The sequence below is a fragment of the Crocodylus siamensis genome, chromosome 2 (assembly GCF_052110815.1).
Source record: "Crocodylus siamensis isolate JL-2025a chromosome 2, ASM5211081v1, whole genome shotgun sequence".
NCBI classification, from domain to species: domain Eukaryota; kingdom Metazoa; phylum Chordata; order Crocodylia; family Crocodylidae; genus Crocodylus; species Crocodylus siamensis.
Window position 1 is genome coordinate 99,011,332 of NC_143396.1, and position 17,114 is coordinate 99,028,445.

The following is a 17,114-nucleotide window of genomic DNA, read 5'->3' on the forward strand; positions in this document are numbered from 1 at the left end:
CTAGCACACCTTATAATCTGCACCAAGACATCCATATTGTGCTGCTTAGCTCTCAAAACATGGCGGTAAGGTATACTCCAGTTTTCTATGTAGAACATTTTTAGGAATACCAGTACGTCTTCGAAGTACATGTCTCTTCTCTGGAGTTATCTCTGGTTATGGGTGGTTGAGGAAAGGAGTGGCATGCAGGAAGACAGGAACAAGGAATAGGGGGACTGTTGCTGGCAGATGTTCTCCACTCAAAGTCTTCAGTGTTCAGATGACTTCTAAACATACAGTTGAAAGTGGAAGGCTGAGCAGGACTGGGACTGACCAAGTTCAACAGAGCTTCTGCAGCTGGGCTGGATGGCCTCCAAGGGACAAGCATAGTGATATAGATAGTCAGCAGGTATAGCCTGGAGCAGTGCTGTCTGACTGGCGGCCCATGGGCCTACAAGGGATTAAGTTGCAGCCCCTAGGCTCTCCTCCTACTGCCTCCCATTCCTCTCACCCTCCCTCCCATTGCTTCAGCTGCAACAGCAGAGAGAGTTTCTGAGATCCCCTTTCTTCCTCTGGCTGATGCTTCCTGATGAGGTAGTGCAGTGGGGGGCACAGAGGACTGAGGGTGAGTCCAGGGTCGTGCGATACAACAGCTGGGAGGCTCCCGGGTGGGCATACATTCATACATGGGAAGAGTGGAGTTGTACTCACGTGTTCCAGAAGAGCTGAGGGATTTCGCTCATGCTTTCTAGCAGGGAATCAGATTCACACTCATGTGCCTGCCCTATCCAGTGGGGTGGGGGAGACGGTGTGCCCAGTGCAGTGGTGGACAGGGAGGTACTTGCACACCCACATGGTACAGTCAGGGGGGCTGGGACGCTGTGTCCATGTAGCCTCAGAAGGCTGAGAATTTGGACAGTCCTGGCCTAGCAGGTGACCTTAACGTTAACTTAACTATCAGGAAAGATGTAACCAGCGTTGTCATTTTTCCGCAACCTGAGCTTACTTGACTGCCTTAATTAAGCATCTTTATTGTCAGTTTTAATTAACACTGTACTTGCATTTTTTCTTTTGAGCCAACTGTATAGCCATCACTGTGTGTGCATAATCATTTAAGAGATGAAGGTCAGATAATTTAACTGCAAAGTTAGGTGGCTTATATGTGACTTTTTAAAATTTTTTTTTACTGTTGGGCCCCAATCCAGCAAAGATTTATTTGAACACTGAAATTTATACTGTGAATGGTCCCTTTTTGATTTATGTGTATCCATTTATCTTTCTGTATATATATCTTCATCTACAAACAGCATATTTCATTCCTTTTCAGACTTCCCTCAAAAATCTCCATTTCGGTTTACATCATGAATTATTTATCATAAATTACTCTTTGGTGTCTTAAAGTTTGGTACTCTGAAGTACTGAGTGCCTTTTTTTGAGATACTTATTGCTCTCAATTTGGGTTCCTAAAACCTGTAAAATTCATGATGTTTCCTTTGTTACAATCGTTATGTTTGTATGGTGTGCTAAATTATCACTAACTGTTTCTTATTTATAAAACATACAGGTATTTAATAGGTGATATCTCAAAACCAAAGGAAGGCATCTTTCCCCATGCAGCTAATTTAAATCTACATTATTACGATTGCTGTTTCCCTCTTGTGTACTAACGATATTAAAATGTGTCCCAATCCCCTTCACAATCAAACTGGTTCAGACTGTTCCTTTACTTTAGACCTACCAATGTTTTTAATAGCCTTCTTTGATTAATCCTGACAAAGTTTTAATGAAGCTCTCCTGATATCTTCTATCTTTGGTCTGTAGAACTTAGTATCTATAGATTCTCTGTATAGACCATTACTTGTTTCTGCCAGATGTTTTTCTTCCTGAATCAATTCTTCCAGAGAGATTCATCTTTCCATTTATTGTTTTCACAAATTTGTCCCTAGTCCTTTTCATTAAAATACAATAATACTGAGTAAAATTAAATATATATTTTTATCTGTCTTGGAATACAAAAGAAAAACAAGTAATAAAGTATTAGATTTATTATTAATATGTCAAAGAAGAAGGGTCCAGAGATCTCAGTGCTCAAATATGTACAAAGATGATTTATTAACTTTTCATTTGTATTAGTAAGAGGAAAGCTTGAGATTAAAAGAACACTTTAAAGGTTGCCTAAACCAAAAAGAACACCCACAGTTACCTGAAAATTGCAAATTTAATTTCACTGTTTAATTTCCCTGAATTTTTTCCACCGAAATAAGTATTACTTAAGTTTGATTGAAAATGGGCCTTAGAAAAAGGAAGTCAGAAGAATATTTTCTGCTAGAAGTATAGATTATAGTAGTTTTAAATATAACATCTGATCAGAGGTATAGGAGACATAAATTGTTACATATTGCACACCCAAAAAAACAACATTGAGAGAAATGTTATTAAGACTTCAGTCCAAGTATGCAAGAAGTACCAGAATGAAGGATGCCTATGCAGCACTAATTTGGCCCATCTTATATTTATTTATGATACAAACTTTAGTTACATTCTGCTTTCCCCCACAAAATCCTTGCATAATTCAATGCAGAGGCTAAGAGTAGTTCTGGGGATGAATTTGGTTTCCATAGTAAAGAAGGCTGTTGTCAGTGGTCTGCTTAATTTATTATATAGGTTAGATAATGTAAAATGAATGAGTCAGAAGCTGTGGTTAAGCTTTTGAAATTATTTTGACTGAGAAATAGTTCTAGGGAAGACCAAAACTGTTTATGAATGTGTGTTCAATTCAGCAAATAGCTTAAATGGCAGACTATTTCTGTTTCCAACCAAACATTTGCGGTTTGTTAGAATTACCAGTCAGTAGCAGTCAACCTGAGCCAGCTTTCTCCCCACCTGAGGTCTGTGACTAACTGCTTTCTGAGTAAACTCACTCAGCTAGTCCAGAGTAACCATGGATGGACTGGCCTTATGGGATTATGATTTGTGGCCAGTAGCTCTGTGACTTAGGGCAGCATCTATAGTTATTCTGTGCTTATTAACATTGATGTTTTTGGCTGTTTCTCCAAACTGCACTCCATCCTTTGATTTTTTTTCTTGATTCTTGACTTTGACTCCTGAACCTCAGTCTGTATCCTGGTTTCAAAACTTGGCCTTAACTTCTGAGCTGGGCCACTGGCTTCCGATGCCCTTTTTCAGAGATGATTTTTATTTTTATTTTTTTCTGGCTAAACCAAAAATTTTAGTTTTTGGAGTCTTTCCTCCAGTGCAGCTTTCTGTGCAGTCCTTGGTAAGTCATTTAAAGCAGACTCTTATAATTAATTGTGTATACCTCATCTTTCAGGTGCTTAGCTTGAAAAATCATGGGCTGTTTTTCTGAAATGATTAATACTCAAAGGGAGTTCTGCTTTTAACATACAAAATGGTATGTGGTGCTAAGTACTTTGCTGATAAGGTCCTGGATGTCAGAGTTAATAGATACTTTTAACCTTATAGAGTTGTGCCTCAGTTCATTGTCTGTATAATGGGTATCATATGGGTATAATTACAATATATTCATTTTTGTCTGTGAAGCACGTTAGTGACACACATTGTAAAAAAAGCCTGTAAGGAAATTCTCTCTTCTGAGCAGGGTTTGAAGGGTTCATTTAATAGGCTATGCCCCGGACTGAAAAATAGTGAGGATTAATGATTATTTTGCTTTCTCTTTAAGTGAGCATTCTCCATTCTATACACTGAATGAGGTATGGGTCTTGGGGGAGAAAGTAATTTGTGATTGTCATGAAAGACTAATATAATCCCTATGTGCAAGGGTGTCATGTTGAAATTGCACAAGAAACTTTCATAACAATGTTATGTAGTTTCTCATAATCTTCTACTTTGATGTGATGAGTATGAAGAATCTTTTAATCCTACCTGAAAGCTAATTTAAACCTACTGAAACATAAGCCACTTGATGTATTTTTGAACTTTCTGGGAGGAAAACAATGGCATAATCAGTATAAAAGTTTTGATTTTAAAAAAATATTAAGCATTTCTTTGTCTGTGCAAATGTATAGCACCTTTGCATGGTGCCCTTGTATTTTTAGCACAGTATAAACATAATATGTGTTAATTCTGGCATCTTTTCCACCATGCTACAGACCAATTGCAGACAGCAGGAATAATGTCTATCACCTAGAAAAAAATTAGATTGGTTTGTGAATTAAAAGCTGTTTTGTCGGCCGCAATATGGATACATGCTGAGATGCAGTTAGGAAGCCATTCTTTTCTTAATACACAATTACACATTAAAAGCAAATTAAAGGATGCTGCTGACATAAACTATTGTCCTCACATTTTAAAAAATGAGACAACATCTGGTGGGTGCTTAAGATAATGATTCTTTAAACTTTTGTTTTTCAGGATCTTCCTTCAAATCAAGCTGTAGTAAAGGAGAAAAGACACTAGAATTTGTTCCAATAAATCTCCATCTGCAGAGAATGCATGTGCACAGTCCGCGGTTGAAAGGTAAGGTATATTCTACCCAAAAAATGCCATGTATAATGTATCACTAGATGGCTTGTATAAACAGAAAGTGTTTTGTTTTCTTTTTCAATTATATGCATTTTAATTCACAGCCTTGCTGTTACAAAGTGTCTTATTTCTTCTTTGTTATACTTTTGTTACCAGAGAGAAATGGTGATAAGACAGGTGAGCTTTCAGGTGAACTGCATATTTGCATTAGTATTAAAACACTTATTTACGTAGGGCCAAATTCTGGTTACCTTAAGTTAAATGGAATTTTGTCTTTGATATTAGAAGAACCAAGAATTCGCCAGTATTTAAATACAGCAACCATAAACATGGTGCCTGAAGACGTATAATGGGAAACTGGTGAAATAGCTCAGTTTCCTTTTAGTTAGGCTTTTCGGTAGGTTTGCATACAACTTTGCTGGCGTTAGTACTGAGAGTATAGTGAGAGAAATATTCAAAAGGTTTTACATTTCTAGAAGCAATTTTGTGTGAGCTGTGAAACCATTTGCCTTTTGTTAACATTCATGGTGGGAAACTTATATGTATTAAAATGCTTATGAGAAATGTTTTTTTGAAACAATTGCTGAGATTCATATCATCACAACATATGCAGAAGTCATTTATGAAGTTTAGGTAAGCCAATCAAAGAAGGGAAGTAACACCATGTGATCGTAGTAACCAATTACATGGTTCAAATACTCTCAGGGCTCCATATTGAATACTGAAAGGACTACTCATGGTGAAAAATTTGTAGGTATACTGTACCCTCGAATTTACAAAGATATTTCATAAAAAATTTCAGTTTCAAATGCAAGTTTCTAAGAAATTCAGTCTGCTGAGTTGACAACAAAGAAAAGAACTGAATTCCACAAATATGTTGGATGAATGAAATGTATATCCAGTTCTCATTAAAACTATTTTTCCTCTTTCTCAGTTCTCATGGTTTAGTGTCCATTGAATTTTGCTTTAAAACCTCTGTTAGAACTTAGTGTAGAAAAGGAAAAGTGCTACACACACCGAGTGCTGGCATGTTTATACAGCCCAGTATAATTCCAGGCTATTTCAAGCACTAGGTGAAAAGCTCCAACCAGGCTACTTCACCCTGCTTCTCTGGAGGGCATGCTAGCTCTGAAGGAGCACCACAGTAACACTTTCCTGTATAGTACTGCACTGTTATGTGTAGATGCATCCTGAGTTGTGTGAAGTCATTTAAGATTAGGACTTTGAAACAATGAGTTGGGAATAGGAATGGATTCAGTCAGGAGCTCTATCACACTGCCAGTTGTGACAAACTAAGCTGTTGCTTACGAAAGCTTATGCCTCTCTGAATTAGTTTATAAGGTACCACTCTGCCCTGTCTTCCAGCTATATCATGGTTCATTATACAATCAAAATTAAGCTTAGAAACTCAGTAAACTTTCATTTTACCATTTTAATGGGCCTTTAAAAATGTTTCAGATGGAGATCTCTTTTGCGTTTAACTACAGCCTGGAACTTAACTACTTTCACTTTCACTTGCACTTGAGTTGCATTATTTCCGGGCTTACATAGCTCTACAAGTAGTTTCTGGGGATGTTAGGAATGTTTCTGGAGGCATTCAGCAATGTTTCTAGATCAGGGTGGGCAAAATATAGCCTGTGGGCCTGTGGGCCAGATCCAGCCCACCAACTGATTGTGCCTGACCCTCAGGCAGCTGCAAAGTCATGGGATCCAGCTGCTGGGTCATGCTGGGCATGTCCTGGCCCCTTCCGCAGCTTATACCAGCTCCTGCCTCATGCACTAGAATCAGCGCCGTGTGGGCAGTGGCATCAGCTGTGGACGTGGCCAGCAGATTCTGTGTGTGGATCAGGGCTTGGGATTTCCAGCCTTGTCTGCCCTCTGAGTACCCACTAAAGCCAGCCCAGGTGTGGCTTCTGGGCAGTATCCAGAGGGGGAATCCCTATTCCTCTTAATTCTGTGACTCCAGCCTTGTCAAAGGGGAAAGAAGCAAGTTCCAAGCAGCAAAACAGACAGCTCCTCTTCAATCAAGGTATTTAGCTGGGGGCAGAGGTGATAGAGCAGAAAGACCATGACCCCTCCAAAGGGTTAAACAGTCCTTCTGTCCCCAGGCCAACCCGAACATCCTTGAATACCCAAAGTTAGCTCAGCTGTTCCCTTGCTTCAAAGTCTCTCCAGCTCCAGGTGAATGCCTTGCTTTGTAGGCTGCACCATCCCTGTCTTTCCTGGAAGTCTCCCAGGTATTACCTCCAATCCTTCTGTGCTGGTTCAGGTCCATTTTTTCTCATCCCACATGCAGGTAGCTCTGAGTCCTAGCAGGGACTCTAGCTCTTCTTTCCCCATGTTCAGGCTAGTCAGGGAAACTGAGACATGGAAGATTGTGATTATTGTTTGGTAATATAGTCCTAATTCCAAAGGACTTTTATTGAACTAGCTGTAGGTCTTATTCCAGAAAAAGAAAAGGTATGATAGGTTTTGGATTATAATGCAATTTGCTGAGATAGTATGTGATGAAGGGAGCAGCTGAAGTTTGATGTGTAGGTAGGAAAGTCAGCCTATAGGATGAGTTGGGGACTTGATGATGGGATTTTATATAATATATTTTTATTATGATTTTTCTCTAATGTGTTTTCTGGACTCTTTCTTTCCTTTCATGTGTGTGGGCTTTGCCACTGCTCCTACTCTCACTGGCATGTGTGGTAAGAGGGAGAGGTATGAGGGTGTCAAAACATATAGCTCCAGCACAGGTACAATATCTGCTGTGATTGGGATGGGAGACTTAACACCTTTGTTTTGTGTATAAATTGTTTAGAGAACAATGTTGGAAGTTACCATCTTGCAGGGCAGTGCTTTTTCTAATTAAAACATTAGGTGTCTTAGACTAGTAGCAGGGATTTCCCTGTGAAGGGCCTATAGTTCCATCCCTGGGGTCTTAAAGTATATTGCACATAGTGCAAATCCTATCGAACTGGAAGTCATTGCAAGGCTCAGCAATTAGTTTACTGTGATCATAGACACTACATTGTTTATACTTCCTAAATTATGATCATCTGGCTAGGGACATTCATGCTAGGCTTGTTCTGATAAATTTAAAAATAAATAAAACAAAGGCAGCGCACGTATCACCTGGAATACAACTGCAATGATGATGTGCCAATGTATAAAAGGGTATAAAAATGTGTTTTACTCACCAGGCCACTGAGTGCCAAAAATCAATAGGATTGGGAAAAGCCATGTTTCATGTTCCCTCTGTCTCGTCCGAGGACCGGTGCACCCTTGACCTGCGAGCCTGGGTCGGCATGACCGGCTGGACGCGGGTGGGGTAGATAATCGGGCAGGTGGGTAAGCGGGAGGAGTCAGGAAGTCTAACGCATCTTGGTTATACAGAAAGTTTATTTTTACTTGCACTACAGGAGATTGCAGCGCAGGAAGGAAGTTGTGGTTGCGCGGTGTAGATTGTGGTTGCGCGGTGTAGAAAGAGAAGTTGAGCTATTCAGTTCAGCAGGCAGATATTTTCATTGCGCAGATTACAAACTGCGTGGTGCAGATTTTAAGCAAAGCATACAGGTAACTTTGATCTGAAGATTTTCGTGAGCTCTTGGCGAGAACGAATGAGCTGGCAGAACGGATACACCTGAAAACTTTTACCGTAGGTGGGGAGAGGTCAGCGACTGGCCAAATCACTAACTATGTCTCCTGGGTGTGTGTGGAGGTCTCCGCAGAAGGTGGAAATCTTTCCAAAGTTATAGTTTACCGGGTAGCCTATTACAACACGCCAGGCTTGAATAATTATAGGACTGCCAGTCATGACTGTGAACAGACTCTGTGTGTTCTTAGGTTTCATGCAAGATTGACTGCGCATGTATTTTACATTTAAGCTGGGGGGGGTTGGATATGGAACTATAATGATGAAATATGTTATGTTAGCCTTTTGACCTTTTTGCCATCGGCATCTGAAACCAAAGATTTTTCTGTGACACCCTCCATATGGTTTTTACAGAGTATTTCTTTTTCAGTGTCACTTGTCCATGCTTACTGCACAGTATTCTACTGGTGCTGCTTGCATATGGTTTTACTGTCATCTTAGTCACTTAAAGAAATGCTGACAAACTCCGGTATAGTAAGGAAAAGCTTGCCTATAGACTTATCACATTTTGTTCTATATTGTGAAACAAATATAGAACATATAGCTTTTAATATTTGCATGACATATTGGCTCTGACCAGTTTCTGAAGGGCTTAAGAACCTGTGTTGTTTGTACAAGTCATAGGCGTGGGCTTGTATAGAAGGCAACATAAATGGGAGGGAACATGTGTGTAACCATTTGTATCCTATACTGTATATGCTCTTCCTGGCAGGTCCTTGGGAGTTGTTTACTTTTAAATTGTTGTGTAGAGTTGTTGTTTTGTACCAGAAATGAAGAAACAGCATATCCAAGAGACCACATGGGGATTTAGTTAGGCAGAATATACCTACACAAATTTCAATTTAACCAACAGCCTGAAGCTAATGCTTCCATTCCTGTGAAAGTACTATCATGTTTTTAATGACAAGTTGCACAGAAGTTTAATTTATGCCTCACCCAAGGACCACAGCAGTCCAGTGCTGTGCTGTTAAACAGCAACTCAGAAGGAAGGTTGCCACTTGATTAAATCATGATTAACATTTATTTTTCCAGCACCTGACTTTTCCTGAGCAGTCTTCCTTTCTTTTTACCATCCCATTCTGAACCCTTTCGCCTGGGAGATAAAACATTACTGAGCTGACATGATTGTCCAAATTTGGGGGTTGTTTAAAAGAGTGAATTAAGTTGCCTGAGAGAAATTCCAAACTTTTGTCTTTCTGTCCACTGCTTACGGAGGATTTTGATGGTTTATTTTGTTTTGTTTTTTCTGTAAGATGTGCTTATCTCAGTGACATCAGAGCTAGATAGATACATTCCATTAAACTCAGTGAAATTCACAGATATAAAACATTAACTATACAAAGAGATGCTGCACTGCAGTGAGTGGCTGTCTACATGGAGGCAGAAGTCTGCCTACGCATACCTCTGCAAGATTGGGATTTCAGACTGTAAATTCTTTGATACGGGGATCATCTTTCTATTTATATGTGTTTATACTCAGTAGGGCCCTGATCCTGATTGGACCCAGAGGTAACAGCACAGTACGAATAATACATAATAGTAAGTCTCTGAGCGTCAGGGTAAGGATAAATAATTTCTGAGCATATGTCCTATCTGGCTGTCACATTACATTTAGTTTATTGAAATAGGTTTCCTTTGACAGGCACTAAAGACTGATGCCTTGTGTCAAATATATGCTGTGAGCAGTTCAAAGTAACTGCTAATTCTTTTGTGGAAGTTGCACTTTGACATCCAGTAGGTCTTTTCTCATCTTATGCTTCACTTGTCATGTTTCAAAGGGCATCCAGGGTATTTTTAAGGGGTTTGCAGGAAAAAAAATTAGCATGTAAAAGTTAATAGAGATAGTGATTAAACAAGCTGATGAATCATAAAGCTGCCATTAACCCTCAAACTGTAAGATCTCTGTAGTGTTTTGATACAAAATGGGTCTTAATTTCATCTACCAAATGTTTCTTGCTTAACACTTCAAACTGACATGCTCAATGTCAGTTCTTGAGCAGTTGGTGATTACGTGGGAGGAATGTTTGATGGCACTTAACAAACACAAATATGCACAATATTCTGTGCTTTGTACACTTCATATATTTACACTGAAAAGGAACTATGTAAAATGTTAGAATCAAATATGAAAGATTAACTAGCACCCACCAAAAACCTCCCCCTGTTGTATGTTCAAAGTAGGGTAGCTGTGCATTTCAGTGAGTATTGATTTAAATAATTATATAATTTTTAAGCAAAAAAGAATGAAATGCAGTCTTGAGCACTTGACCAGTACAGGATTTATCCATTAGTAAAGTTTCAGTTAACTATACAAATTTGTACTGAAGAAGGATTTTAATGAGTCATGTGTTTTGTACTGGCTTCCTGTTTTGGAATTTCACCCCAAAATGCCTGCTTGTACAAAATATTTGAACAGGAACCTTAGCACATGCAGTTTCACTTTTGTTGGAATGTTTGGCTTTCTTTATAACATATATGTGTTGATTGTATGAGCTTCTGTAAACACCAGAGGGTTTGAAGACAGTAAACTTTCATTCAGTTATTTAACCACTACTTCTGCCTTTTATTTTTATATATATATATATATATATATATAGATATAGATATAGATATATAGGTATATATAGATATATATATAATATGTGTGTGTCTTTAAATTACTTGGATATATATACTAAAACCCTCTGAAGTCAGAAAAAAATATTTCATTTTCTTTATCCATTTAGTGAGTGCCTTATTTGCTGGGGCGGGGGGGAGTTTGTGCTGCAGAAGCTGTGTTTAAAGCTGGTTCTGGCTTTTGTTTATTTTAATATCCATACAATAACCCTGCAAGATCATTAGAAATTGCTTGGATAGGAAGAACCAAAGGGAACCATAAATTCTATCCTGCACTTACAGAAAATCAATCCCATTTTAACAGGGAAGAAGAAGATGATAGCCTCAATTCAGAAATTTACAGACTTTGCTTGCACTAGAGAAGTGTTATTAATTGTATTCATAATTTCTTTCACATGTATTCCCAGTGTCTGGTAAGTGGTGCCCATAATATTTCTTAAACCCTAAAAGTTGTTTTCTTACCAGTAATAGGCATACATTTTTCCGTCTGGATTTATCTCTGAATCTTTATTTGTTGTTTCAGTTACTGTTGTGTTTGTAGTTTTCATAGATTTCATAGTCATTAGGGCTGGAAGGGACCTTGCAAGATCGTCAGGTCCAACCCCCTGCCCAAGGGGCAGGAAGTCAGCTGGGGTCAAATAATCCCAGCAAGATAGGCATCCAAGTGTTTCTTAAAGAAATCCAGAGCAGGCGTCTGCACCACCTCTGGGGGGAGTTTATTCCAGGCCCTGGGGGCTCGGAAGGTAAGAAGTGTTTCCATATGTCCAGCCTAAAATGGTCTTCCAAAAGTTTGTCACCATGGGACCTAGTCTTCTCATGGGTTGCCCTAGTGAACAGATGTTCTCCCAGTTCCCGGTGCACACCCCTTATAGACATAGACAATGTATGGGGGAGGGCACGTGTCTGCCCTGAGATTGGCTACCACTGGCTTCTGCAGGTGGTTGCCACCCCCACCCCAACTCCCAATTAGGCCACTGGTGGCTACAGGCAGTCCCCGTTTGCCACCCGTCGCTCACTACCCCCCACCCTTGCCACTGAAACAGCCGTGGCCACCCACAGGCAGTCCCCACTTAGACCACCCTCGCTGCCGACATCACCACAGCCACCTGTAGATTGTCCCTGCTCTCTGCCACCATGCCCCTGTCATCAACATTACCTCTGTCACCTGTATGTGGTCGCTGTGCCCCCCCATCCTCAGGACGCACATGTCGTTCAGGCTTATAGGCTGCCACCAAGTTGCCCCTGAACCTACGCTTCTCCAGGCTGAAGAATGCCATGTCTTTCAGCCTCTCCTCATAAGGCTTGCCCTCTTGTTTTCTAATCATTCATGTGGCTCTCCTCTGGACTCTCTTCAGCTTTTCCACATCCTTTCTGAATTGCAGAGCCCAGAACTGGACACAGTATTCCAGCTGTGTTCTCACCAAGGCTGAGTAAAGTGGGAAGATGACTTCCTGGGTCTTGTTTGAGATGCATTTGAAGATGCAGGACAGAGTTTTGTTTGCTTTGCTGGCTGCAGCATCTCACTGGTGATTCATGTTCATCGTGTGGTCAGTCACGACCCCTAAGTCTCTTTTGGACACAGTGCTATGTAGCATAGTGCTACCAAACCTTTAAGTGTCGTGTGGGTTCTTTCTCCCAAGGTGGAGCACCTTGCATTTCTCAGCACTGAATGCCATCAGGTTTTGATTGGCCCACCTTGTAAGCCTGTTGAAGTTGGCCTGGATTGCCAGCCTATTCTCTGGGGTGGCTGCACTTCCCCATGGTTTGGTGTCGTCAGTAAATTTAGGCAGTCTACTTGTAACACCTGAGTCCAGATTGTTTATAAACACATTGAAGAGTATAGGTCCGAGAACAGAGCCCTAGGGGATGCCACTGGTTACTGTGTGCCAAGTTGATTCAATTCCATCAACTGTCACTCTGTCCACAGAGCCAGTTCCCCAGCCATCAGACTGAAATTGTCTAGGCTGCAATTCCCCAATTTTTCCATGAGGACATAATGGGACACCAGGTCAAAGGCTTTCTTGAAGTCCAAGAATATGATATCCACCTCTTCTCTTTTGTCCAAGTGATGCGTCACCTGGTCATAGGAGGAAATCAGACAAGATCTACCCACCACGAAGCCATGTTGGCTATCTCTCAGAATATTACCTTCTGTTAGGATGTTGGTAAAGGTGTTAATGACTTTTTCCAGGATCTTCCCAGGGAATGAGGTCAAGCTAATTGGCCTGTAGTTCCCTGGATCTTCCCTTCACCCTTTCTTGAAGATTGGCCCCCTTCCAATCATCAGGGCACCTCGCCCGAGCACCACAAGTTCTTTAATATCCTCACCATAGGCTGTGCTATAATATCAGCTAGTTCCTTTAGCACTCTTGGGTGCATTCCATCTGGGCTGGCTGATTTGTGGATGTCTAGCCTCTTAAGATGTTCCCTCACAAGATCACTGGTAATGGTGGTTACAGGTTTGCCCTTCCCTTGGTGATCCTGCCTCTTGTCAGGCAGGGTGATCCCACTGGGCTGATGGAAGATTGATGCGAAATAGTCATTAAGGAGATTTGGCTTTTTCCTGAGTGTCTGTCCCAGCCACCTGTGGAGGGTTTGGGATTGAGAGTATAGTCAAGGGGTAGAAAGGTAAGAAAGGTTTATTGACTTAGTATACTACATATAGTCGTGTTTTTGTTAAGACAGATAATGACAGACAATAATAATTCACTTTGGCAACTTATCGGCAGTCCCCTCTGATGCCTGATGTATGGCAAGTTTCTCTTTCCACAAAGCTCAGCAAAGTCAGGAGTCCCCAATCAGTGCTGTCCTAGAAGTACCGGAAAGGACCCTGGTATTTGGTCCTTGGGCTTCTCGAGATCCATGGGCCCACTGATCCAGGTCAGCAGCTAATTAGTCCATTTCACAGACCTGTATCTTCCTTCCAAATGATTTCCGGATGTGCCAGCCTATTTATACCTTCCGAGCTATGCTGATAACTTACAGCCATTCAGATTCTTCTTACTTCAACTGTCCTTAGGACTGACCAATAACAGTACAGACCTTGCATTCTTTTGATAAGATTAATTTTAACTGTGCACAGGTTCTTAGTACTTCAAGGCTTTGTTAAATTTAATAGGCCTTACTTTATACAAGTCTTTACCACATCTTTGACTTTAATTAGGCTCTTAGCAACAACATATAGCTTAATATCTGAACAAATGAATGAAAAACACTTGGTGGAACAGGCAGGCAGGGCCAGGGTTGGGTTGGTGCTGGGCTTGGGCCAAGATTTGGGGTTGTGACAGTGCAGGGTTGGGTCTTGGGCCAGAGTCACAATCTACTCTCTGAATCATGGCTCTGCCCCAGGCTGCAGCCCCATGTTGTCACCACCTGCCCACTCATCCTGCTCCCAGATGCCACTCCCCATCCACCCACAGTCCCATCCCTTCTGCCTAGCCAAACATACCCTGCCTTCAGGAGTCGCAGGCTGGTCTCCATGGAGATCCTGCCCACCCATGCCATGTGGCAACCCTGGCAACAGATGTGGGGTGGACAGGCTGGGGTGCCTGGGCAGCAGGGCTGGGTCCAGTGGCAGTGGCAGCCAGAAGGAGCAACCTCTCCCAGGGGTGCTGGGAAACTGAGTCCAGCTGTTGTGCCTCCCCAAGCCTGCTGCACATCTGGAAGTGGTAGAAACAGCCACATGCACCACAGCCTGGGTTGCCCCCTGTGCTTGGAATGAGCAGGGCCAAGGGACCCACCATAGGCCAGATAAAATCCCTGGGTGCTGTGGATCCATGGGTCATATTTTGCCCACGCCTCTTCTAGCGGGAATTGTGTGGAGTGCATTGCCACTAGAACTGGTTTGATTTTCATCAAAAAAACCCCTGCAAATAAGGAAAAAATATTTTGAAAAACTTGGCTTTTCTTTTTTTTATTTTTTAAAACTGTTTTCCTGCAATTACATATGTTATTAAAAATATTATTACCCTGTTGTTTAAACTGTTTATAATTTATTTCTGAATGTAATATAAAACATTGGCCATGTCATGTGAGGGAAGGGCAAGAGGTTTCTCCATCACCCTCACAAACAATATCGGTTGGTGCAGTTTCTATACTTAATCTGGATTTGGAACAGGAAGCTTCAACTCTGGAACTAGTTCCCTTTGCTCATATTTCAGCTATGTTGCAGGACTCGTATTTTAGTGAGGTTTTTCTTGACTAAGTTATTTGGGATGATGAATTAGGTAAGCCATCAGGGAGTCTTCTTATACTATTGTTCAAGTATTAATCTGTAATTAATGTTAGGGGTTATACATGTCATGAGGTTTGAGTTGAGGACACCAGTATTTTAGAAGTCAAAATAATTTATAGAAATAATTAGGTTTTAAATTAATCATCCTTTATTTTCTACTCCTTTTGTATTCTCTTCCTTCACATTCTGTAATAATTAAGGTGTGTTTTTAACTGTTTCTGTAACTTTTGAGGTAAGCATTGAGACTAATGATTTTTGCCACATTGTCTGCATCTACTTCCTTTCAATACACAGTAAGCAAAACCAGCGATGTTCAGTTTTTAAAAAACATTTCATATAGTGTGACATCTAAAAAAACAAACATCCCATACCATTATACAGTTAAACTAAGTGTTTTGTTTTCACTCTTTTCTAAAATCATTTAAGCAATATAACAATGTACTGCCATATGTAATAGTGTAGCTCTAATGACTCAAGATTATATATTTTTGATAAATCTTTATGATGGACCTGTAAGACAGGATGCTTCAGGAACTTAGGAGTTCACCTGAGGCTCATGAAATTGTTTCACTTCTACTTTTAAATGGAACTGAAGAGCAACCAATATAACAGTGTTAAAATCAATTTGAATGGATCTACTTTGAAATCGAGCACCACAAATAAAATACAGTTCATTAACTGTGAATCATTTCTACAGTGTTCCAGCTTATGGCGACATTTGTCATCAGAATGCAACAAAGATACATTTGAGAACAGGCTTGGATTTCAATTTAAATGTGAAGCTTCCTTGAGGGATACACATTGTCTTAGCTAGAGACAGAGGCTTTTACAGTTCCTTTGGATCCAGATTTTAAAAGGGCCACAACCTGACATTAATTTTCATACCTATGGGTATTGTGGGCACAAAATAATTGTAAATCCAAGTGTAAATACAAGCAATTAAATCTTCAGCTACCAAATTTACTGATAAAATCAGATCTCTGTCTAAACAAAATGTGTCCACAAATAATTATGTCAGTAATCAAGTATTAGTGTGAAACAGAAGCTATTTTTCAATCTCATCACTTTGTTTTTCCTTTTCTTTCTCCGGTGCCAGGAAACAAATAAGGAATACATGCTTGATGTGTTTTTTGAAAAAAGTGAAGACAAACATCACAAGAGTTAAAAGAAAGGAGAGCTAGTGTTTCAATTTTAGAATTAAAGGTGTTGCAATTTTGTTTTCTGTTTTTCCCTTCCAGTGTAAGTAAAATTGGCTGTGAATTTGATTTCATAGGAAAGTAGGACTGGAACTGAGCTCACATCATCATCTAATTCAGCCCCTGCTCAAGGCAGGATCATTGTTCCCAATCCTATACAGGAACAAATACAGCAAGAAGATTTCTGAAGAGAGAGGACCCATTATTTAATAAGGCCCAGTGGCTGTAAGTTAAAGCTAAGCAAATTCAGACTACAGAAAAATGCAGTCTTAATAGAGAGCTGCATTAACCATTAGAGCAACTTACCTCCAGAGGTGGTAGATTTCCTGTCACTTGGAGTTTTTTAATCAAGTTTATATCTTTTAAAAAGATATGTTCTAGTTTAGCAGAAAGTTATGAGCTTACTGCATGAATCACTGGGAAAAATCTGTGGCCCGTGTTATACCTGAGGTCAGTCTAGTTGAGCATAATGGTCCCATATGGACTTAGAATTCATGAATCTATGAATTTCAACATTACTGCAAATTAAACAATATAAGGCACAATAAAGTGAAATGCACAAAAGACCAATTTACATTGTAGCTGAGCAAACTACAGAGCTAGAACATATTGTTCTACGCTGTGGCATATCATTAAAATGAGCTAATAAATCAGATAAACATCCTCTTTTTCTGAGGTATGCAGGTGGCTGTGTGGAAGCATTGATCAAGCCTTTGCCCCTTGAGATACAGGCTAAATGCAGATATTCAAAAAGCCAATGGCAGAAAGTGCTGTATCACACCTCTATGTAAAATGCTATAAGTTGGAGCGTGTTACAACCAAGCAGATGTGTGCTGTTTGGTTGTGGGGGGCAACCTCTGTCTGCCTGCACTGGCCACAGCCAGCAGGTGGGGGCAAGGTGGGTGCACCTTCATGCCTCCCAGGAGGCTGCTGGAGCAGCACC

The 17,114-nt window shown here is 40.4% G+C and overlaps 1 protein-coding gene across 8 annotated transcripts in view; it reads left to right on the forward strand.

Moving 5' to 3' along the window:
- INPP4B (inositol polyphosphate-4-phosphatase type II B) overlaps positions 1-17,114 on the forward strand; it is a 613,602-nt gene that overhangs the window by 448,018 nt on the left and 148,470 nt on the right. For all 8 annotated transcript variants that reach the window (XM_090036465.1, XM_090036466.1, XM_090036467.1 and 5 more), the window contains one exon: positions 4,372-4,476. In XM_090036465.1, coding sequence (XP_089892591.1) covers positions 4,372-4,476 — 105 coding nt within the window. The remainder of the gene's footprint in view (positions 1-4,371; positions 4,477-17,114) is intronic.